This window comes from Hemicordylus capensis, chromosome 2 (genome assembly GCF_027244095.1).
Source record: "Hemicordylus capensis ecotype Gifberg chromosome 2, rHemCap1.1.pri, whole genome shotgun sequence".
Classification (NCBI taxonomy): Eukaryota; Metazoa; Chordata; class Lepidosauria; order Squamata; family Cordylidae; genus Hemicordylus; species Hemicordylus capensis.
Genome location: NC_069658.1, coordinates 86,106,710 through 86,129,692, shown reverse-complemented (window position 1 = coordinate 86,129,692; position 22,983 = coordinate 86,106,710). Strand labels below are relative to the sequence as shown.

General features: G+C 43.5%; 1 protein-coding gene across 2 annotated transcripts in view; it reads left to right on the top strand.

Moving 5' to 3' along the window:
• Positions 1-22,983, top strand: part of FBN2 (fibrillin 2) — a 272,503-nt gene that overhangs the window by 176,176 nt on the left and 73,344 nt on the right. For both annotated transcript variants that reach the window (XR_008317396.1, XM_053301249.1), the window contains exons 28-35: positions 1,405-1,530; positions 1,943-2,065; positions 3,926-4,051; positions 6,148-6,273; positions 8,903-9,025; positions 10,740-10,862; positions 11,380-11,505; positions 17,144-17,266. Coding sequence is in view for 1 of the 2 variants with exons in the window: in XM_053301249.1 (XP_053157224.1) it covers positions 1,405-1,530; positions 1,943-2,065; positions 3,926-4,051; positions 6,148-6,273; positions 8,903-9,025; positions 10,740-10,862; positions 11,380-11,505; positions 17,144-17,266 (996 nt within the window). In the remaining variant the exon portion in view is untranslated. The remainder of the gene's footprint in view (positions 1-1,404; positions 1,531-1,942; positions 2,066-3,925; positions 4,052-6,147; positions 6,274-8,902; positions 9,026-10,739; positions 10,863-11,379; positions 11,506-17,143; positions 17,267-22,983) is intronic.

The window sequence follows — 22,983 nt, the reverse complement described above, 5'->3', positions numbered from 1 at the left end:
GTCTCTGAGCTATCAGTATGGGACAGAGTTCAGAGAAGCTCCAAAGCTTGGGAGGAAGGGAACTGTACAATTTCTGAACTTCCCTGTTCAACCTCAAGAAAGCTTCCCCATCTTAAATCAGCTAATGCTTACATGGTGTCTCTTTATATACTTTCTGTAAGCCTTTCTGTTAGCATACGTGGCTGTAGTTTGAGCTGGGGCAGAGCTCCTACCAGTAGAATAAGGGGAGGGCTTACAGAGATATTTAATGGCATTATGCTTTAGCTTTCACTCAAAAAAATGATGAATTTTTGAGGAGCAATTCAAATCATTATGAGCCAGGAGGGAACTCTCAGAAAAGACACCCCCCCACCCCAAAAAAGACTTGCTGAGAACACTCACAAATACCAATTCCAGATCAAGCTGAGCGGAGTTCACCTGTCACTACCTATAACTTTGCAATCATTGATGAGGATGCAAACACCCTCTGCAAATCATTATTATTATTTATTATTTTTACATTTATATCCCTCTCTTCCTCCAAGGAGCCCAGAGCAGTGTACTACATACTTGAGTTTCTCTTTCACAACAACCCTGTGAAGTAGGTTAGGCTGAGAAAGAAGTGACTGGCCCAGAGTCACCCAGCTAGTTTCATGGCTGAATGGGGATTTGAACTCGGATCTCCCTGGTCCTAGTCCAGGACTCTAACTGAAAATTTATCATTGTGATGCTCCAACTATTTTCGCTTCTGTTGAAATTGTAATAATTACTTGTGGGTGGTGTTGTATAGTTGCTGTTGCTGTTGCTGCTGCTAATTATCTATGTTGTTTTAATGTGTTATTTTATGTTTTTATTCTTGTAATATTTAGTTAGTTAGTTAGTTAGTTAGAAGTTGGTTTTGTTAACCGCTTTGTCCTATAAAGACAGGGAAGAAGTGTTTTTTAAAAAATAAATTGTGCAGATCTTTACTATATTGAACTACTGCCATTTTCAGTAGAAGGTGAGAAAGATTTAAGGGATCCTTTGTCTGGATCTTGCGACTGAGTAAATGGTTTCATATGATTAGATATTGTGACCTACATAAATGCAGCTCTACTATATCTGGAGTTGTTTGCATTTTAATTTATGTTAGAACCAGATCTTGCCTTACAGGAGCAGTGTGATTTTTCTGGTTTTCTGTGTATATAACATTACCACTCTAGTAACATTAGAACATCACATGGAAGGGGCACCATTTCAGTCCCGTAATAGGAGAACAGGCTCTTCACTATTGAAATTTAAGTATTATTTTGACATATGGAAGCATTCAGAATGAGGGTAGACTTTCATATCACAACCTCCTTCCATGGCAGTACTGACATTTTATCCATTGTTAAATTCTGAATTTCCCAGTAACCTGGAGATGAACTATTTCTTGGTTTTCAGATATAAATGAATGTTCACTGAGTGATAACCTGTGCAGAAATGGCAAATGTGTGAATATGATTGGAACATATCAGTGCTCTTGCAATCCTGGGTACCAGGCCACTCCAGATAGACAAGGCTGTACTGGCAAGTATTGGACAGTTTGACATCCACGTTTTTATCTCAGTATAAGTGTTTCACATGTGTTTTCATCTGAACATTGATTTCATAACCTTCATGATAAGTAAAAATTCATCACTTCCACCCAGCTGTAAACGGTTGTACTAATCTACTCGAAAAATATTAGTTACTCGTTATTACTAGTTTTGCTTGACTATCTTTTACGTTTTGATTTTTATTATATTTTACTTAATGTTGCATCATAATACAATCAGTTAACTTTAGCAGTAGTTGCTTTCTTCTGCTGTTAGGAAAGGGAAAGGAAGACAAATATAAGAGCTGGAAATTCTTTTTTAAAAACTGAAATAAAGATCAGGGAAGAATGTTTTACAAGTTTATAAAGGCACCTAATAATTTTTCTGGAATATCATCTCCATAGATATTGATGAATGTATGATAATGAATGGAGGTTGTGACACCCACTGCACTAATTCAGAAGGCAGCTACGAATGCAGTTGCAGCGATGGCTATGCTCTGATGCCAGATATGAGGACTTGCTCAGGTAAGATAATGAAGACTAGCATCTCTGTTCTTTTTCTCAGAATCTCTTCTATTAAGAGCAAGTGTAGTACAGTGGTATTAAAACTGAGCTATGAACCAGTAAATTGGTTCAAATGTCACCTCAGTCATGAACTCAACGTGCCCTTAGACATGCCACTTTCTTTCAGCTATTCATCAGCAATATGGGGAAAATAATATAGAGATACCTAGTGGACTGTTATAAGGATAATTGAAATAATAACTTGATTCACATGTGATGTTAAACTATGACTTGACATTACATGTTAGTTCAGGTATGAGAGGAAACCATGGTTTCCTACTATGTGGCTTCTAACCCTTCTGAACTGTGCTTCTATTCCTTCCCACCAGTGATCCCTCTAATTTTTCTCATCTCTGTGCAAAATGAGTTTTGTTCTGGGTGGTAGTATCCAGGCAGTGTATGTGCACATGCATTCAGAATGGGGCCTTCCTGATTCAACCTGAGTGGGATCTAAAATTAACTGAGTGGACATCAAAAAACTTGTGTCCGTGCACACATTCGCATGCCTTAGAGGGAATAGTGCTTCTCACTCCCCCTAATTCCTCAGCTTGCACTCATCAATATCCTGGTTTATTTAAACTGCTGTGCAGCTTGGCTAAAACTGGGAACTGTGGTTTAACACTGGCTTCCAAACCAGGATGTGAAGTTGGCTTAATGTCCTGGTTTTGAAGCTAGACTCAAAATGCAGTTCCAAAGTGCACACAAGCTATGGAGCCATTGGATGTTGACATCATAGTCCACCAAGAAGTTGTTGAAGTAAGGGGATGGGGTAGAAAGGAAGGGAAGCCATGGTTTTTTCAATATATTTTTACCAGTCCATATATGGTATCATATATATCAGGCTTGCACAATCCTTTCTTTTCTTTGATCATCCTCTTCTGTGTACCAGTAGACTTCCAGATTCACAGCAAACCACACGTTGCTTTTACATCAAATAATAAATTATGGGTTGTGCTTACCCTCCAATTTAGGGATGGAAACCACAATACTGTTATTTGGTCTATCCCTCCAGTCAGAGGTTCCTGCATGCGGTGTTATCACGCTTGCTCGCACCCATGTACACTACCCACATGTGTTCCTATGCTTTGAGACCAAACTGGAGGAATTACTCAAAACCAAATGTGTAAGCGTCAATAACAAATGGATCTCAGTGCGAACAGAGACAAGATAATACCCCACAGGTGCAAACAAATTCAGATGTAAGACTTCTGAAAATAAGGAAATATTTGTATAAAACGCAGAGGCACAATGTGAAAATGCAGATTTGGCAACCTTAGGAACACAGAGAGTGAAGACAGTTCCCAGGGGAAAAAGAGAGGGAGGGGGAGAGGGGAGAAGCTTGGATAAGCAGTGGTTGGTGAGTGTTGGAGTGTGAGTGGTGTTACACAGGGAACTTTTACCTTTGCACATGATTATAAAGCAGGCAGTTTTCCAAGGAAGTCACAACCAGAGGTTTATAAATCCAAATAATAATATATTAAAAAGTTATACTGTTTACCATAGAATAAAGGCAGAATAGAAGTCTCTAAATAGCCAAATATCGCAGAATATATTTGAACACTACAGTTACTATTCGTAGTTATTCAGAGCCCTAACTATTCAATTTGATAGTTATTTGATGGAATATTTGGACTGAATATCAGTGAAGTCGAATATCCAAGCGAAGCTTTGTACAGTCCTACAAAACAGTCTTTGTGCTGCTGGAGCCATGAGCACACAGAATCAGCTTGAAAATTATATTCAGTTGCAGAACTAAGCATGGTAGTATTTTACAAAATATGTGCCTTTTAAGCATTTTACAGTAATGTAATTTTCCTACAGACATTGATGAATGCGAAAACAATCCAGATATCTGTGATGGTGGGCAGTGCACTAACATTCCAGGAGAATATCGCTGTCTTTGTTATGATGGATTCATGGCTTCTATGGACATGAAAATATGCATTGGTAAGTAATGTGGATCTTGATTTCAGAAGCTGTAATAAGATGTAAATAATGTAGTATGTGTGATTAAACAAAAATATTATCCTTACAGATACTTTTATGTGTTAGCTTATATTTTGACCTTGTGACAACTTCAAAGAAGTTGTTTAAAACTTTGACATAAAAAACAGCCACAAATTAAAATATAATTAAATCCCTTCCAATTATAACTACATGGCTCGGAATGTAGCATTCTGTTGGCCCTTAAACCATCAGTTAATATAGCACATTCATCTCCTGATTAAGTGATGGTGTTTTTGAAGAATGGAAATTTGCTCCTGGCCCAGTCACCATCACTGTAACAAAATCTTCACTTTCCCTGATAGCTTACTGCAGCTCTTCAAGAAGGAGCATCTCCCACCATGGCAAACTTGGATTGGATCCAGGCCTTGTGCAAGCAGAAGGAAGCTTGTACAAGGTAATTTTCCTATCTCCTCCCCATAGTGACCTCCCAGTCTCCTAAAATCCAGGCCTATGGATTGTGAGACCCTCAGGAATGGGATGAGATGGAGGGTGGGGGACTTCTGTGACTAGGAGGAGGCAGAAAATTTCCTTGTGCAATCTTCCTTCCATTTATGCAAATCTGAATCCAACCTCTTGAACAATAAGGGTGGTTCATACTTGATGGCAGTCCTCACAGGCAGCTTGAGAGCAAGTAGGGTCACTTCCAGATTCATAGCTCTGTTGCACTTGCATGGCGGTGCAATTTGTGTGCCTCCTTGTGAGGGTTCTACACAGTCACTTCAGTTGTGGTGATCAGAGTGGCATTTACAGTCATGTAAATTGTAGCAGTTATATACATAGTTACCATATGCAGGCACTGGTACGCTATGGTACTTTATGAGTATAGCTAATCCATGTATCCAGCAGAGAGATGCCAGAGTACTCACATAGGGGCTGCCATCAAGTGTGCTTACAAAAGGGCTGCACAACTTTGGCCTTCCTGCAGATGTTGGACTACAACTTGCATGATCCCTGACTATTAGCCACTGTGGCTAGGGTCTGTGAGAGTTGTAGTCCAACAACAGGTGGAGAGCTAAAGTTGTGCAGCCCTAGCTTAGAACAATAGGAACATATTTTGGGGTGGCACAGGCAACTGCAGAAGGAAAAGAAGATTTTCCACCACCACCACCACCCTGATTGAGCTGGTACAGCCTTAGTCTGAAATGCAACATTGCTGCCCCAGTGCTTCCTAGTCAGGAGTCAGGACATTGGCCATTATTTTTCTTTTCTGGTAAATGTAATCTGTCAATTCACTATAATAGTAATAGTATTTAAGAGAATGCCTTCTTCACTATGAGTCTCATAACCCATTGAGATCATCTGGAGAGGTTCATCTGTAATTGCCAACAGCTCATGTGAGAAGACAAGCCTTCTCTGTTGCCGCCCCAAGACTCTAGAATGTTCTCCCTGCTGAAATAAGAGCCTCCCCATCGCTAACAACGTTTTAAAAGTCTCTAAAGACATATTTATTCACTCAAGCTTTTAACTAGACATGTGGTTTTAAATTGTTTTAAGGTTTTAATGTATGTTTTAAGGTTTTAAATGTTTTAAATGTTTAATGTATGTTTTAAGGTTTTAAGGTTTGTTTTATGTTGCTATAAACTGCCAAGAGACAGAAGTTTGGAGTCGCATACAAATAGGCATACAAATATAATAAATAAATACACTGAGGTTATTAAAGGAATAAAAGCACTGGAAATACTGTAAGTTTATTTTTAAAAAGTTGTCAGTTGTAACAACTATCAAGTACTGTATTAACAATTCAGTTGTAAAGTAAAGATAAAGTGAGCCGAATTCAGTTATAGCAACCATCAAGTATTATGCTTCATTATGACATTTATTAATGTAACTGAACTATCCTACTCACTCCCCTTTTTCTTGTTACTTTGTACAGTGATTTGATCTAATTGTCAAATATAAAGTTGGAATAACGAACTGAATGTTTTGTCTATACTGTACCTTACATTAATTCTACAAAATATTCTTTTAGTACTCTTATAGTAAAAAATCAGTATATTTTAGTTTGCAGATAATAATTGAGCTGTATGTACTTGCAGATGTGAATGAGTGTGACCTAAATTCAAACATCTGTATGTTTGGAGAGTGTGAGAACACGAAGGGATCCTTTATTTGTCATTGCCAGCTGGGTTATTCTGTCAAGAAGGGAACCACAGGATGTACAGGTATGATGTACTTGGATCACTTGTGCTGTGTGTGTTTGTGACTGTCTGTGTGTTTTAACCAAAGGAAAAGGAGAAGGAAGATTGTGCTGTCGAGTCAGTGTTAACTCCTGGCGACCCCAGAACCATGTGGTTTTCTTGGTAAAATACAGGAGTAGTTTACCATTGCCTTCTCCCACGGAGTCTGAGATGATGCCTTACATTACCTTCCTACAGTATCCAATATAATTTTAAACGGTTTTAGAGATGTGCATTTCAAAATTACAGTAAAGCTGTGCAAGTGAATATAAAAACAGGTAGCTTGACCTGTTAATTCAAGGTATAATTTATATATTGAGTTTGTACATGTCATGTAACATAGGTCCTTGCACTGCCAGCATGACACAGAGTTCGTTCATATTAGTCTGCAGGGAAGGCAGGAGCACACCTGCCTTCTGGCAGATGAGCGATGTCATCTTTGCTTTCGCTGCACTGCTCATCCACATGAGCAGCAGCACAGCAAAGGCGAAAGCTGGGCATGGGAGGTGCTCCTCCTCCTCCTCCTCCTCCTTCTGCATCCCCGAATGTCACATACTGCACCATGAGCACACTAGCTGCTCTCATTACAGCAGCCTCCAGGATTGGCACAGCTGCTCCTTCCTCCGAGCTTGCTGCTGGAAATGACAGTGGGCCGAGGAGAAGTCTATTTACCTGGGGGCAATCATGCACACGATTGCCTAATGAGGTAAAATGAAACAAAGGTTCATTTTACCTCAGTAAAACCCTGGGTAAAAAAATAGGGCTATCACATTCAGGAGCAGCCAAGAGCAGAGAACTCCAGGCACTCCAGATGACAGAAGCTGCATGGGTTACCCCAGGCAGCTTGTATTGTGTGAAAAGCCTTATAATGTTTCATGACATTGTGTTCATGTGCATTTGATATCTCTTTTCAAAAACAATTAATGGGGCTATTCTCACACACGGCTAAAATCAGACTAGAGAAGCCCAGCCCAATTTTAGCCACGTGTGAGAACCAATGGGAGCCGTGCAGCTCCTAGTGGCGGCACAGCAGCAAACTCTCCTGGATTGCCTGCCTATTAACCTGGGTTTTGGGCGCAAGGGCCCTCGAAAAATGAAAAATTGTGGTGTGGCTTTGCGCTGCACTGATTCACGAATACTCCCTGACGAAGAGGCTACAACAAGCCTCCTGGTGTTGGGAGACTCCCCAGAAGGCACCACGCATTTGCACAGTTCTTTCAGGGAATTCTGAGGGCCAGGAGGCCCCCAAACCCTGCTGCCCGCACTGGCTCCGTGATGGAGCCAGTAATCATCTGGGCAGCCGATCTGGTCACCCACATACGACTGAGCGATCATCTACAAGGAAAATGGGTCAAATCCGCTCTCCCCACAAAGCCCCTTTATGTTCTTCACACTGTTCATGTGAAGAGCCTCAATTAGTATCCGTGCTTCCTGTTAAAGTCTTAGCACTGGACTTTAAGTGATACAAAGATTGTTCAACAGGCACCTCAATGAAATCTATTTCCAAGTAAGTGACCTTGGCTATTAAAAATGTAGATGCATTTAGCCAACACTAGTTTTTAAAAGTCAGGATGATGACAGAATACACCTGTCTATTTTACTGTGCTCTGTTCAGGGGCGTAGCAAGGTTGGAGGGGGCCCAGAGACAAGATTTTAAAATGGGCCCCTCGCTGATACACACACACAAACACACTTCACAATATATCGTGCACTCACACTCACATCCCCATTATGAATATGGTGAATATCTAGTTCACATTGAATCTAGTTTTTTTACTCTCTGCTCCTGCCGATCTCCAAGAGACTCAACATAATTCATAGGGGTTGCAACATGGGCGGGTGGGGAGTCATGTGATGTGCCTCTAGGGGGGCCCTTGATGCAGTGGGGCCCCAAGATGACTGCCTCCCCTTGCCTAATGGTAGTTACACCCCTGGCTCCGTTGTGCTGTCTTCCTTGTGGCATCTGGCCGTGTGATTAATGTCTCAGGAATGTGGTAAGTGCTTCCCTCATTGCATTGACAAATACTATATCGATAACTACTTGTCCATGTGGTTGCAGTTGCCCTCTAGTGAATTTGTGGATGATCATTTTTATGCGCTCCATGTCAATATATTCTAGAAAACATTTGGAAAGAAGTCAGTATTCAGTATTTAATTGTAGGTTAAAAATTCCTAAAAATCAGTATACAGTCACATATTATCCTTATAAATAGCATGAAATCTTTCTACTCATTGAACCGGGTCTCACGATCTCACGCTAAGCCCGCTCTCCCCACAGACGAGCAGGGCGGGAGCCCTGGGCGGCCGGATCGGCCGCCCACACGATTGCTGGCTCCGTGACAGAGTTGGTGGGAGCTGGGAGGATAGGGGTCTGTGTGGCCCCCGGAAGCTCCAGTATGCCCTGTGTGTTTAAGCACCAGGCTACAGAAGCGGGTGACCCACTTGCAAACCACCAAGCTCGTAGCTGAGCCTGGTTGTTCACACGATGGGAGAAAATTGGGCTAGCCTCTGCTAGCCCAATTTTCTCCCATCGTGTGAATAGCCTCATTATGTTATATATATATGTGATTATCAATGTATGCAGCATTTTTAATGTCCAACTTTGTTTTCTTAGATGTTGATGAATGTGAGATTGGTGCCCACAACTGTGACCTGCATGCCTCGTGTGTCAATGTCCCTGGAAGCTTCAGGTGTAGCTGTAAAGAAGGATGGATTGGAAATGGAATTAAGTGTATTGGTGCGTACAAAAAAAAGTGGTGTTCTTGAGTTAGGGTTATAGTTTAGAATTAGTGTGTAAATTGATTGGTGTGGGGTTGGGGACAGTAGCTTTGATCATGTTTTCCGTGGAGGGAGAGGGGTATTCTACAACCTTCAAAATTACCCCTTTCATCCATATAGAAGGCAGGGCACTTTGCTGATTGACTTGTACATGGCAGAATGACTTCCCATATCCCAGACGAACCCTGCGTAGTGACCAAGAAGCAAATGCTTCATAGTGTTTCCTTAGTTTAAAAGCTTCTTTTCTTGATTTTCTTTCCCTCCCAGCCAATATATCATAAATAGGAGAGGGATCCTACATGGGCAATGGGAAGAAACTCTTAAACTTTGGCCCCATCATGCTGAACCCACTGTACCACCACTAATCACCTTGAGTTGGAATCAGGTGGATTGGTATGTGTGGCACTGCTGGCAAGCCGAACCAGCAAAGTTCTGAACACTGTCACAGTACTATAGTACAAAATGGTGACGCATTCCTTCATTAGCAAGTGTACCTTTCTCACTTAGTGAAGGAGTGTATCCATATGTTAGGCTGCTGCTCCTACCTGTTCCCAAAACAGGCCCAATAGAAAAGCAGTTTAGATTATCCATGTAGCAGAGGCACCCACTGCCTTTCAGTTTTCACCCTGTCTAGCTCCAGAGCAGGAGCCTTGGTGCCTTGTCTGTCTCTTCATCTCTGGAATAGAAAGGAAGATGAGGCATGGCTGCATCAGACAATCAGGATTTTTGCTTTTAGCCCGCCAAACCTTGTGTAATTGCTGTGATGACAGAGTGTGAGGGAAGCAGCAAGAGAGAAGTTTTCTTTTCAAATGAGTCTGCCTCCTCCCTATGCCATGGGCCATGCAAATCTCAGGCAGACTCTGAGTCACAAACAAACGTCAGGATTCTGAGGCACAGGCATGGCCTCCCAAGTGGTGGACCTCCTCTTGTGGTGGCCTAGGTACAGACCACCACTCACTCATGCTATCCACACCCCCAGGTTTGGCATCCCCCTCCCAAGTCCATAACTACTTTTTGAAAAGGAAATGTATATTGGACATTCTAGTCATGAAAATCTCATATCATGTAGCTTGGCCCTTTGGCAGCCATCTATAGTAGCAAGTCATCCCTTTTATAGCAATAGCAGCAATAGCACTTACATTTATATACTGCTCTATAGCTGGAAGCTCTCTAAGCGGTTTACAATGATTTAGCATATTGCCCCCCAACATTCTGGGTACTCATTTTACCGACCTCGGAAGGATGGAAGGCTGAGTCAACCTTGAGCCCCTGGTCAGGATCGAACTTGTAACCTTCTGGTTACAGGGCGGCAATTTTACCACTGCGCCACCACCATTCGTTATGAAATGAATAAATCATATATCCTAATTTTAGTTATTATAGCCATATAATAAAGGCGTGCAATTTAAACACAAAGATGAATTAATTGTATTTTGATTTTTACATTGTATATTGATTGTATATTAATTGTATATTGATTTTAGGTGTCCACTGTTACTAACCATATAGGTATCCTTTTGGTTGATAGCTGATTCTGACAGTACCAGCTCATAAAATGCTCAGTCATCTAAGCAACGTAATGTCTACTACTCATGGACATCCCAGTGGCAGTTTCTGTGAGCATGTATAGGATTTCCCTCATCCCTTTTCAAATTCCTTTGCTTTTCTGACAGATCTTGATGAATGTTCTAATGGAACACACCAGTGCAGCGTGAATGCTCAGTGTGTGAATGCTCCTGGAACATACCGCTGTACCTGTGCAGAAGGGTTTACTGGAGACGGATTTACTTGTTCTGGTAAGAGACAGAATTAATTTTGAATGAAAAAAACAAACCATTTTATTTAATTCATGTAATTGGCTCATTCTCATTTCAATAAGCCGAAGCAAGTGTGTGGCAAATATTTGCCCTTAAAAGGGAACTCTTTTCTAAACTGTGAGGACAGGTTTTGACCCATAGGGTAGCTTATGCACTTATAGAGGTACAGCTTCATCAAAGCTTGGGGCAGGTCAATGTGACCTTACTGTAATATCACACCCACACACAACAGCCTCACAATTTTGAACCGAAGATATATGTTCTATAAAGGATACAACTATCATTTCCATGAATGGCTTTTAAATAGTAAAAAGGTTGCTTTTATTTACTTCATTTTCTACTAAGGTGGATTAACTAGATAGTTTGCTTCATGTCAACTAACATTTTACAAACCAATTAACTTGGAGAACTAAGTAGAATTTAACAAAATGGACCTTTGGTAACTAAATTCCTGATGCCATAACATTTTAACAGCAGCTGTAATTCTATCCAACAGATATTGATGAATGTGCAGAAAATATTAATCTGTGTGAGAATGGGCAGTGCTTGAATATTCCTGGTGGATACCGTTGTGAATGTGAGATGGGCTTCACTCCAGCTTCAGACAGCAGATCTTGCCAAGGTAACTCACCATTCCTTCAATTTAACTTTCTGAGTTTGGATTGGATGTCAGGAAGGAAACCACAAGAAATACCAGAAGGGCTTCTGCCTAGATGTAGAACATTCAGCAAATGCTTTACAGATACAACTCTTTTGCCCACAAGCAAGTATTCCTGCAAACTATGATGAATTTTGCCTTAATTTTTAAAGAAGTTTTCATGACCATGTACCATTGGATTACAAGTGTTTTTTAAAAAATTAATTTATTAATAAATAAATTGATTAATTTATTTGATTATTTCCCCCTTTGTTTCTGTGACTTAAACATTATTAACTCCTTTAATGGATGCATCTTTTTACCACAGTCTCCTAAAACAAGTGAGTGATTAAGTCACATCAAGGTCCCAAATTTTAAGGAAAGACTGTAGTCCAGTCTGATTCACATGGTTCCAGGATAAAATTGTATCACACAGTGCTGGATTCAGTCTCCTTTGAGTGCTTCTTCCAAATAGAAATGCTGTTTTCAACACACAAACACACACTTCTTATTGCAGAACATAGTGTGGGTACCCACTCACACACCATCACTGGCTGACATGTTGCACAGTGCAACATAAATGATTTGAACTGCTAGTGCTGCTGCAGGCTTGTAAAAAAGAACCCTGTGGTCTTCTTCAAGAGCACTTTTGCACTAATATTTAAACTAGCAAAATCATATTCCCTGCTCCTGGTTGAGGACATATCTTGTGGGTTATCTTCCTCACGTGCTCCAGAGGCACGACTATGCTAATTTGCTAGCAAAGCTTTAAGAGCTGAGAAGTTCTTTCAGTCCTGCATCCATCTCCAGTGACAGCCCTTTTCCTCCCTGTAAAGTGTTTTCTCTATTATATTCATTTTCTACTGATCGTCTCCCTTTTCCCTCATTTTATCCACTATACAGTGGTCCTCTTTTTCTTCCAGTTACTATTTCTTTTCCTTTTTAAACTACTTTTTCATCATTTCATTTCCTTGCATCTCTTCCGCCTTTTGAGCCAGCTGGACCTAGAGACTGGAATGTTCTCGTCTCTAAAGAGAAGGGTACTGTTCAATTCTTGCCACAAAGGCCCCTCAGCAGCGCATTGAGCACCTCCAGGTTCTTGCCTCTGCTTACTGCCCCAAATGCTTCAGACCTGGAGAAGGGAACATTAGGCCTCCTGCCAGCAGGCCATGAGGCCTGTCCCCATTGTAGCGAGTGCCAGGGTCTCCAGAGAGCAATCTTCCCTCATAATGCCCAAACTGGCTTGCAAATGCAGCAGGCAGAGTGGGGCTTCCAGGCCTTGGAGCTCAGTTCCAACGACACCTGCCAAGCATGTCAAGGCCACACCGCAAAGGCTCCAACAGCTGTACACAGGGCACTGCCACCTCAGTGCAAAAACCAAGCGTGACAGCAAGAGGAGCCGCGGGGATGGGGAAACAAGAGAACTTGCAGTTGCAGGGTTCCATGAGAGTACGTATCTCCCAAAGTCAACCACAGACTGTTGAGACCAGAGCCAATTTCCCCTACCCCAGATTCAATATATCTGTCAGGAACCACCACCCCCAATCTATTCCTACTGAGACTCAGGCCCCATCCATGTCTGCTGATTTACCTAATGCTGATCCACCAGCTTGGCAGGCATGGTTTCAGGATTTACTTACTAAGTCACTTCAGCAGCATAAGGGATCCAAAAGGGGAAAGCGGAAAAGAAAGTGAAGGGAGTCTACATCTCCTCCTCTTCCAGCCCAGTCCCTAAAAAATCAGAGAAAAAGAAAAAATAGAAAGCAATCTTCAAAATCTGCTGAAAATAGGAGTAATCATCTGCCTTATTCTTCTGAAATCACTGAGTAAGAGTCACCAGACACTCACCCTGAAGACCACAGTCCCCATGGGCCTCATTCTCAAGAGCCTGATCCTGTCTTATTATCAGGAGCCCGATTTTGCCGGGCCAGATCCATTGCCACATACTGCCCAAACTTAACCACCAGGGTGTTTTTTACGCAGGGCTTTTAGCTCACATCTCCCCTGGAATGGAGGGTAGAGATGTGCATCAAACTGGTTCGGAGGCCCTTTATGTGCCTCCGAACTGGTTCGACTGACCAGTGGTTCTGCCGATTCATGTGACATCCACATGCAAGCACCAGTGCTCACTCGTGCATCAGGCATTTCCACTGACACAGGGTCCAACAAGGCAACAGGGCAGCAAGGAGGTACGCTGCTGCCCCGACTGACCCTTTGCAAATGGAGCACCGGCGGGGGGAAAGTGGAGGGAGGGTAAGTGCACCCTCCCCCACCCTTAAAGTCAACTCCCTGCCTTCAAACTCCCCCCACCCAGTTCCATGCACGTCCCTAATGGAGGGTATAGGCTCACATATCAGCCAGATTTACCCTGAAGTCCCTGTTAACTATTGGGGGACACATGATTCAGGTTTTTCATTGAGCATTAGAGTGTAGCCCAATTTATATCTAGGGTAAAACAATCTAATTTTTGCATCAGTTTTTTGGGGACAACTTTGCAATAATGCATCGCAGTAAACTCTTGGTAAAACCTGCTGTGTGAAACCACCCAGAGGACCCAGAAGCCCCAGGGTATTTAGATCATGACCAGGTTCTAAAAGAAGATGGGAAATGGTCAGATGACCAATAGGATTCTTTAATTCTCAAAGATTGTTCATTCGAAGGATTTTTCGGCCATTCAGCCATTGCTGCTTCCACACATGTAGTGGGAAGAGAAGGGGTACTCTATACACATGGTGGAAAAAGAAGCTACATATGTGTATGTATGTACCGAGAGGAAGCAGTTTATGCAAGTACATCCAAGAGTCCGCAAGGGAAGGGTCTGTGCAATGGGTGCCTGGAAGTGGCCACCCAAGTATAAGACTATACCGGAGTGAAACCTATATGTCTGAAGAGGTGATGGTGGCTGCAGTGGCAGTCAAGTGGCTGGGGCAGGGCAGCCTATCCCAGGCTGCTCTCTCTAGGAGGCTGCTGGTGTCACCACTGTTACAGTAGACCCTGCCGTGAGTGGCGGAAAGAAAAGGGGTGCTGGGGACTGCTGCTGAGTGCCATATTACAGCTCCACTTCTGGTAGAATGCCACTTGCTGGCAGTAGACATAATTTTTAGCACAGGCTTTATGATGGGGTGGTGGTGGAATGTGTCAGTGGGGTTGATCTGGCAAGTTGTTGTTAGTCTTGAGGAAGTCTCCCCAAAATTAAGTTTTTTTAAAAGGAAATTGAAATACATATTTATTGGCCAAACTGAAAATTTTCAATGACACAAACCATGCATGTGCAGGTAGGGAAGAGGAGAAGGTGGTGTCCTGCCTCCTCTAGAAAACCATTGGCCAGAAGGGGCAAGAGAAAGACTGGGGAGCAAGCAGTATGAATGGTGCATAGGAAAAAAATCACAAGGAACAGAGAGGAGCCCTACTAAATAGTACCAATATGAATGGCCCCCAGGTTTCTCTGAATTATCTTTACTGTGCCTCATAGCTCGCTCTACTTTCCCCACTTAATCCCACAGTAAAGCCCACCATGTGGGAAAGGCCATGCTCTCTCTGTCAATAAACACATCTGCATTTCCCCCCAGACTCCGTCCATTTAATTCCAGATCCTTCTTTTATTCCTCAAGTGTCATCTGTTTTTCATCGATCACAAGATATTTTACCATTGATTGATTGATTGATTCCGTGCCATCAAGTTGGTGTCAGCTCTTAACAACCACATAGATAGATTCTCTCAAGGATGATCTGTCTTCAACTTGGCCTTTAAGGTCTTGCAGTGGTGCAGTCATTGCTGTTGTAATAGAATCCTTCCACCTTGCTGCTGGTCATCCTCTTCTTCTCTTTCCTTCCACTTTCCCCAGCATTATGGACTTCTCAAAGGAGATGGATCTTTGCATAATGTGTCTGAAGTATGATAGTTTGAGCCTGGTCATGTGTGCCTCGAGTGAAAATTCTGGATTGATTTGTTCTATGATCCATTTGTTTGTTTTGCTGGCTGTCCACGGTATCCTCAAAAGTCTTCTCCAGCACCAAAGTTCAAAAGCATTGATGCTTTTTCTATCTTGATTCTTCAAAGTCCAGCTTTCACATCCATAGTTTCTAATCTATGGATTCTGTAGTCTATCATTCCATTTCTATATGGAACGATTCTAATCTTTTTAGGTGTAGACACATCACGGCAGCTAAATATCTTTTCCAAGTCCTTCACTGCAACCCTACCAAATGCTAGTCTGTGGCGTATTTCTTGACTGCTGGATCCTTTACTGTTGACGGTCAATCCTAAAAGGTAGAAGCTATCCAACACTTCAATGTCTTCATTGTCAATTCTGAGGCTGGTTGTCATTAGTTTAGTCTTCTTTACATTTAGTTGTAGTCCAATTTTTTCATTGTCCTAATTCAAAACATCAATCAGAACATGCTTGGCGCATGTCGGATGTCCGTAGATGCTTGAAGGCTTTACTCAAGCATACAGTCTCCTTCTGTTCCTCAGATGCCTTGTTTGTTTGTTATTTGCCTACTTCCATGGGTTAAAAGGTGTCTGTGTCCACTATAGCCAGGTGGATCAAGGCCTATATTTCTTAGCATATGGAACTCTAAACCTACACACACCATTACACATTTCTGCACATTCTATAAGTGCAGCTGCAACAAGAGCAGCTTTTCCCACTAACACTTTCCTTTCAGAGATACATAAAGCAGCAACTTGGTCATCTCCATCAACTTTCACAAGACACTTTAAGACAGATGTTCATCATTTAGCAGAGGCTGCTTTTAGCAGAAGAGTGTTACAACAGGTGCTCCCTATTCAGTAGACCAGGGTACTCCTACCTGGGTTTATCAGCTGTGGTATGTCCCACAAGAGATGCCCTCACCCAGCAGCAGAAAAAGGAGCATTTGTTACTTACCATGAAGGGTTCTTCTTGCTGCTGGATTTGAGGACATTTAGGTCAACCCCTCTGTTGCCAGATTTGGCTTTTTTAAAGCCAAATTTTGGGTTACGGCCCATTTGACTCATGAGTATACCCCTCAGGTTCTGGCAACAGTGCCATGTGGCAGCAGCGGCACCCACTTGGGCTGCCTGAGTCTACTGCAGGAATTCTTCTCTTGTTTTAATGCACTCATAATTCTTGGATCATTTCTCTTTAGACTGTTTTTTCTCGATTGGCTTCTCTGTCATTTGGACTTGGCTATTCAGAACTGGGCAGGGTTCTCCTTCTCAGGCTGTTAAAACTTTGCTAGCAAATTTGCATAGTCCTGCCTCTGGAATGCATGGGGAAGATAATAATAATAAAGTTTATTATTTATTATTATTAACCCACAAGAGATGTCCTCAGATCCAGCAGCAAGAAGAAGCCTTCATGGTAAGTAACCAATGCTCCTTTTCTGCAATGCTGCTTATGTTGTAAATGTAATTACACGCCTACAGCAGTGTGGGCAGTTCAAAAAAAAATAACCGTGGCTGTGCAACATGTCTGCCACTGTAAAGCAGCCCTCTCCTTCCTAACAGAATATGCACAAGTTTGGAATTAGATTGGTCACACATATGTTCGCATTTAATGCATTATTTAGAGACACATTGTTCAGAGCATTGATCATATTGATATGTAGTAACAAATTGTTCTTTGTATTATGCTTTCAGATATTGATGAATGTGCCTTCCAGAATATCTGTGTGTTTGGAACTTGCAATAACTTACCAGGGATGTTTCACTGTATTTGTGATGATGGTTATGAGCTGGATAGAACTGGAGGAAATTGTACAGGTACATCTAATATGTTATCCAAAATGTGTATATTTTGTCACATTTGAATACACCTTGACGTATAGCAGGATTATTTTATTCCACAATAATCCTGTTTAGGTTGAGAGATGGTGAATTGTTTGAAGCTACCAAGAGTTTCATAACTGGGAGAAGATTTTAACTCATGCCTTACCAATTAAACCAACTTACCAACACCTAAACCAGATATATATATATATATATATATATATATATATATATATATATATATATACACACACACACACACACTCAGATGAACAGCAACAACAAGAAAAACAATATGGGTCAGACAATTTTTATGACAGTGTCCCAAACTTTCTAAAAATTATCAGAAAAAAGATGAGAAGCATAAAGAAGCATATCATATCTGTTACGGTTAGGGGTGTGCAAGCCGGCTCACCTTTAACCTGGCTTGCCTTTTAACTGCTTGGCTCGAAGGCATTGGGGTCAAGCCAAATCGTGCTCAGTTTGGCTTGAGCTGGCTCGAAACTTACTGGTAAAGGGGAATCCAGTAAGGCTTCCCCTCTACCAGTACAACGGGGGACCAGGGAGGCTTAACTAAAGTGATTTGTGGTGGGAGGGGAGTGATGTTTTACCTTAAAGGTGGTGGCACTGGCTGAGGCAGCCGGGGGTGTGTGGGGTGGCAGTGTGGGCTCCACCCCACCCCCAATGGAGCAGGCAGGGCCCAGTTTGGGTCCCTGTGCATGTGTGGAGGTCAATAAAATGGCCTCCATGCATGCATAGAAGCCATTTTTGTGACCAAATAAATTTGTGGTCACAAAAATGGCTTTTTCACATGCAAGGAGGACATTTTATTGACTTCCATGCACGCGCGGAAGCCCAAAACAGGCCTGAACCAGCCCTGCCTGCTCCAGCGGGGTGAGGGGGAGCCCCCACCACTACCCCATCTATCCCCAAGGCTGCCACAGTACCTTTAAGGTAAAAAAAACCCACTCTCCTTGTGCCGCAACATGCTTTAACTAAGCCCCCTGGTCCCACCCCCGTACTGGTAAAGAGGAATCCTTACTGGATTCCCCTTTACCTGTAGGTTTTGAGCTGGCTTGAGCCAAACTGAACATGGTTTGGCTCAATGTGAACCCCAACATGAAGCCAGGCGGCATCCATGTATGCACAGAGCTCCGAAGTGGGTCTGAACCAGCCCCACTCTTCTCTGGCAGGGGTAGGGGGAGCCCCCGCTGCTACCCCTGCCCGCCACTGCAACTGCCACAGGCAGCAGCAGCAGCACCTTTAAGGTAAAATAGCACCCTACTCTTGCCACTATTCGCTTTAGTTAAGCCCCCTGCCCCTCCTTCCAAGTTACTGCTAAAGTGTTATAATTAGTTATGTTTAAGGAAATAAAGCACAGCAAACACAACAGAAACTGACTGCGGTTTTAAAATCTAAGAACTTTACAGATGTGACCATAGACAAATACCTTAAGGACTTCAAGCCAGTGAAAGTTAGTTGTGCCTATCTTACTAAAATAAGTAGGATGTCAGTCATGACTATACTTGACTTTATGCTCCCATTGTGCTCTAAGAATGAACTAATACAGAAGAACCAGTTACAAAGCTATTAAAATACATCCCAGACATTAGCCCAATATTAATCTATAAGGTTAATTGTGAAAATTCTGAATCACTGGGCATGAAGATATTTATTTATTTATTTATTTATCATATTTTTACACTGCCCAAAACTTATGTCTCTGGGCGGCTTACAACAAGATTAAAAAGTAAAACATTAATTAAAAACAAAAGCAAAAAAACCCAAAAATTTAAAGCAATAAATGTAAAACACACTTTAAAATTTTTAAAACAATATTCTAAAAACAACATTTAAAACAATATCAGTTATAAAGATATTTGGAAAGAAAATACTTGATATTTAGGAATTTCATACTTCAGAGCTGACAGAAATTGCCGTATCTAAGATGTTGTCAGAAACTGGAAACATCACTTATCTAGGTAAATGGCCAAGGTAAATGGCCAAGGATTTCATTTCAAAATGTAAAATTCTACCAAGCATAGAAATGTATTATTATGCATGTTTAAAGTAAGAAGATATTAAAGTTCTGTTCCTAAAATTGGATGTGGCAATCAAATAGTGGGAGTCCAATCAACAATGTCTTTCCAGTCTTACTAAGCACTTCTTAGAACAGTTAGCCCCCTTGTGCAACAGCACAAGCACAGGAGGAGTTCCGTGAGGGGTGTTTCTGCGAGCCCAAGAACCTACTTATGCTCCATTAGTCAGGATGTCAACAACTGACAAGATCCAAACAGAAATAATTTAAAGCTAGAGTATGAGTAAGAAGGCCACTATTCTTTCATGTCTTTCAAGTAAAAATTCTGAATGCACATATTTTGAATAACCATAGGCCACATTCAGATGTAATGGCTAACCACAGTTAAAGGTGGCTGGGGTTTCATTTAGAAACTCTAGATTGTGCTGCAGTTGTTCACCAAACTGCGACCGCCAAACTCCAGTTGTGGGAGAGGGTAGCCTCTCCTTGCTGCTCAGCTTCCGAGGCTGGTCTCAGCAAGCTCCACAGCGCAACTGGGCAAAGCGTCACCACATCAATGGCTCAGCCATGATTTGCCACTATCTAGAAGGGGTGTGCCAAGCACAATCATGCATTTTTGGAGTGCTCCACCCACCTTCAACAGGGAAAGGGCATTGAAAGCCCTTTACATGCCCTGCAGTGCCTGTGCTTTTTCTGCCAGCCATGGCACTGCTGCCCCCACAAGTAGCCCCGCACCCCAAAAGCACCAAACAAGCACCACACAAGCACAAATTCCCCGGTGGTTTGGGGGCTGTGGGGTGGAATTCTGCTTTTATTGCAGGAGAGAAGGGCAGGGAGAAATCCACATTTTCTCGAATGGGATATGCAGATGTGGGAGGGCAAACGATGCTGGGAGGTCTGTCCCACCATCAGGAGCGTAGCTAGGGGAGCAGGGGCCTGTGTTCACCCCTCTGGCCAGATGCCCCTTGGAGTGAGGAAGATAATGAAGCAAATAGGGAGGGGTGGAGCTGGGGGCCCTCAGGAGCTGGGAGGCCCAGGTTCTTTTAACCCATCTGCTCAATTATAGCTACACCCCTGCCCACCATAACCTGGGAAGATGTCACGAGGGGTGAGCCCAGCAAAGCAGTCCAGGCATACCCAAGCAAGTTCTTTCTGTCCGGCAACTTGCTGCCGGGTGGGCTGGCAATCTAATGAGAGGGTCAGTATACTGGAGATGTAGTCTAGTCTTACCCTTAAAAGGGCAAATCCCCACCCGTGGACTGTGATCTCACAACCACCAGGAAATCTGCCCCAACTCTCTTTGTTAAAAAATAGAAATAATTCTCCATTACCTCCCTCTCACTAAATCCCTCTGAAGCCTTGCACATGCCCCAGAGGAGATCCTCTGGACCCCATGTGCCATAGTCTGGCCACCTTTGTGGCTGTGAAGTGTGTCAACAGAACCGTGCATTTGCACAAATTTAAAAATCCTGGGTCCACTCCATCCATGCACCATATGCAGATAAGAGGCTGTACGGAATTGTGTGAGGGAGCACTATCTTCTCTTCCCCAGCCTCGAGGCAGCGGGGTTGACTGCAGGGGCCACAGGTAAGGGCACACCTGTGCACAGGAGCAGATGGCCAGGCAGGGGGCTTGTTTCCACAGCACCAGATACCATCCCCCGGATCAGGAAAGCAGTCTCTGTAATACCCCTGCCCACCGCTTTGCAACACACAGCAGCACAGCACAGCTCTGCTTAGAGCACCCATAGCCTGACACTCTCGTAAGCAGTCATAGTCCATGTAGGCTATCAGAGAAGAAGAAAGCCTGGGGGACATGACCCCCCCTAAAAAGAGGAAGGGGCTAGGGGTCCCTTCCCCAACCTATATGTGAAAAAGTAGATCTTTGCTGCTCCTGAATCCCTGCTTGTAGCAGCCCCACAAAGGCAGACAAGAGTGTCCCCTGAAATATTTGTTTTCCAGCCAGAGAGGGGATTCCCTGTGCATGCTGGCGATTCCTGCCATGAGGGGGCCATTTGCCAGAGCGTACCCACTTGCATGGATGGTGTGGGCAACAGGGCTTGAGTGTGGACCTTTAAACCCATTCAAAACTCCTGGGCTGGGTTCGACGAGGAGCCATATGCAGATTTCCCAGTGCGTGAATTCCCAGGAGAGGAGACACCCCCACCCCCCCGGTTTCCAGCTGGCCAGGGACAGACAGCTTGTCCTTCAGTGCTGCAGGAAGTGCTGTGTATCCCCTCATGGACATGCAGCCTGGCAGAGCACAAGGTTTGACAGCGGCTTGGTGGCAGTCACAGGGCCCATCCCCACACACAGGGCATCCTCTTTACTACACAGGGCATCCTCTTTCGCTCCCCTTAGTCTGCCACTCTTGTGAGAGAATGTTCCGTGGGGTAATAGGCTAAGTATCCAGCATGAGGATGTCCGAGATGGGACATCATAGGTGGCCCTTCTCCTAGCAAGACTTAGGTAGCAAATCTCCTCACCTCGGCAAGGGGCTGACTACCCCTTCCCCAAACTATACATGCAAAAAATAGAACTTCTCTGCTATGCCTTTTTATACCCGACCTGGGGATCCCTCTCCTGCTCCAGGCATTTGCTCCCCTCCTGGTGATGTGATGGGGTGCCCTGTTCATGTTGCTACTTGCAGTGTTTGTGCTTTTGAGCACACATGGCTGTTGCTCCCTTCTCATGGAGCAAAGCACTTAGTGCATGTCCTGTCATCCTGTCCCCTTCCCCCCTCCTTGCCAGGTGGGGGGAACAAGGGACGGAGTGGAAATTGGGGCTGCCCCTGAATGACTGCATGGCTTCACAGGCTGGCCAGTTTGGGATGGGGCGTGGTGTTGCCTGGCAACTCCTTATTGCATTAGCTGACAGGAGGGGCATGGATGATTTCCCAAGAGGCTTCCAGCAAGAAGCGCCGAAAGCATGGAGCAGCTAAATCCTCGGTCAGGTTTGCACCTCCACCTCTATGACTGGGGTTTGGAAATCAGCATGAAACCATGGTTATAGCTGTTCAAGGAACTGGACATAATGCCTCGGTGGCAAAACCTCAGTTGGTAGGAATGTGCATAGTCCGGCTGAATGCTGGTTCGGCGTTGGGGGGGGTACCTTTAAGCTGAAGGGAGGGTGTTCTTACCCCTCCACCACATTTCCCCCACTGGTGCAGTGACCAAAATCACTGGTGCAGGGTGGCAGCGTACCTTCTTGCCACCCCGATCAGTGTCAGACTGGAAATGGCCAGTGCATGTGCGCACACATGCAAACCGGCCATGTCCAATCTGACACTGACTGGGGCAGCAAGAGGGTAGCTGCCCCGCACCATTGATTTTGGTCACAGCACCGGTGTGGAAAACACTGCGGGGAGGGGGGAGCACCATCCCTCCTCCTTAAAGGTAAACTCCCCCCCCCCGCCGCCAATTCAGCCAAACACTGGACCTTCTGAACTGGTTTGGTGGTCCATAATAGGACTGCTGAACCAGTCTGTGTACATCCCTAGTTGTTGGCAGCAAGCCTTAGAGATAACTGAAGGTTCCAAATGGAGTTTGGTGTGGCAAATTGGAGTTACCTTTCGGGCTCTAACCGCACTTTCAGGCGTAACGGAGTTAGAACCTTGGCCAGGTTTAACTGCCAATAGCTGTTACTTCTGAATGTGGTCACAGTTACTGATGGTC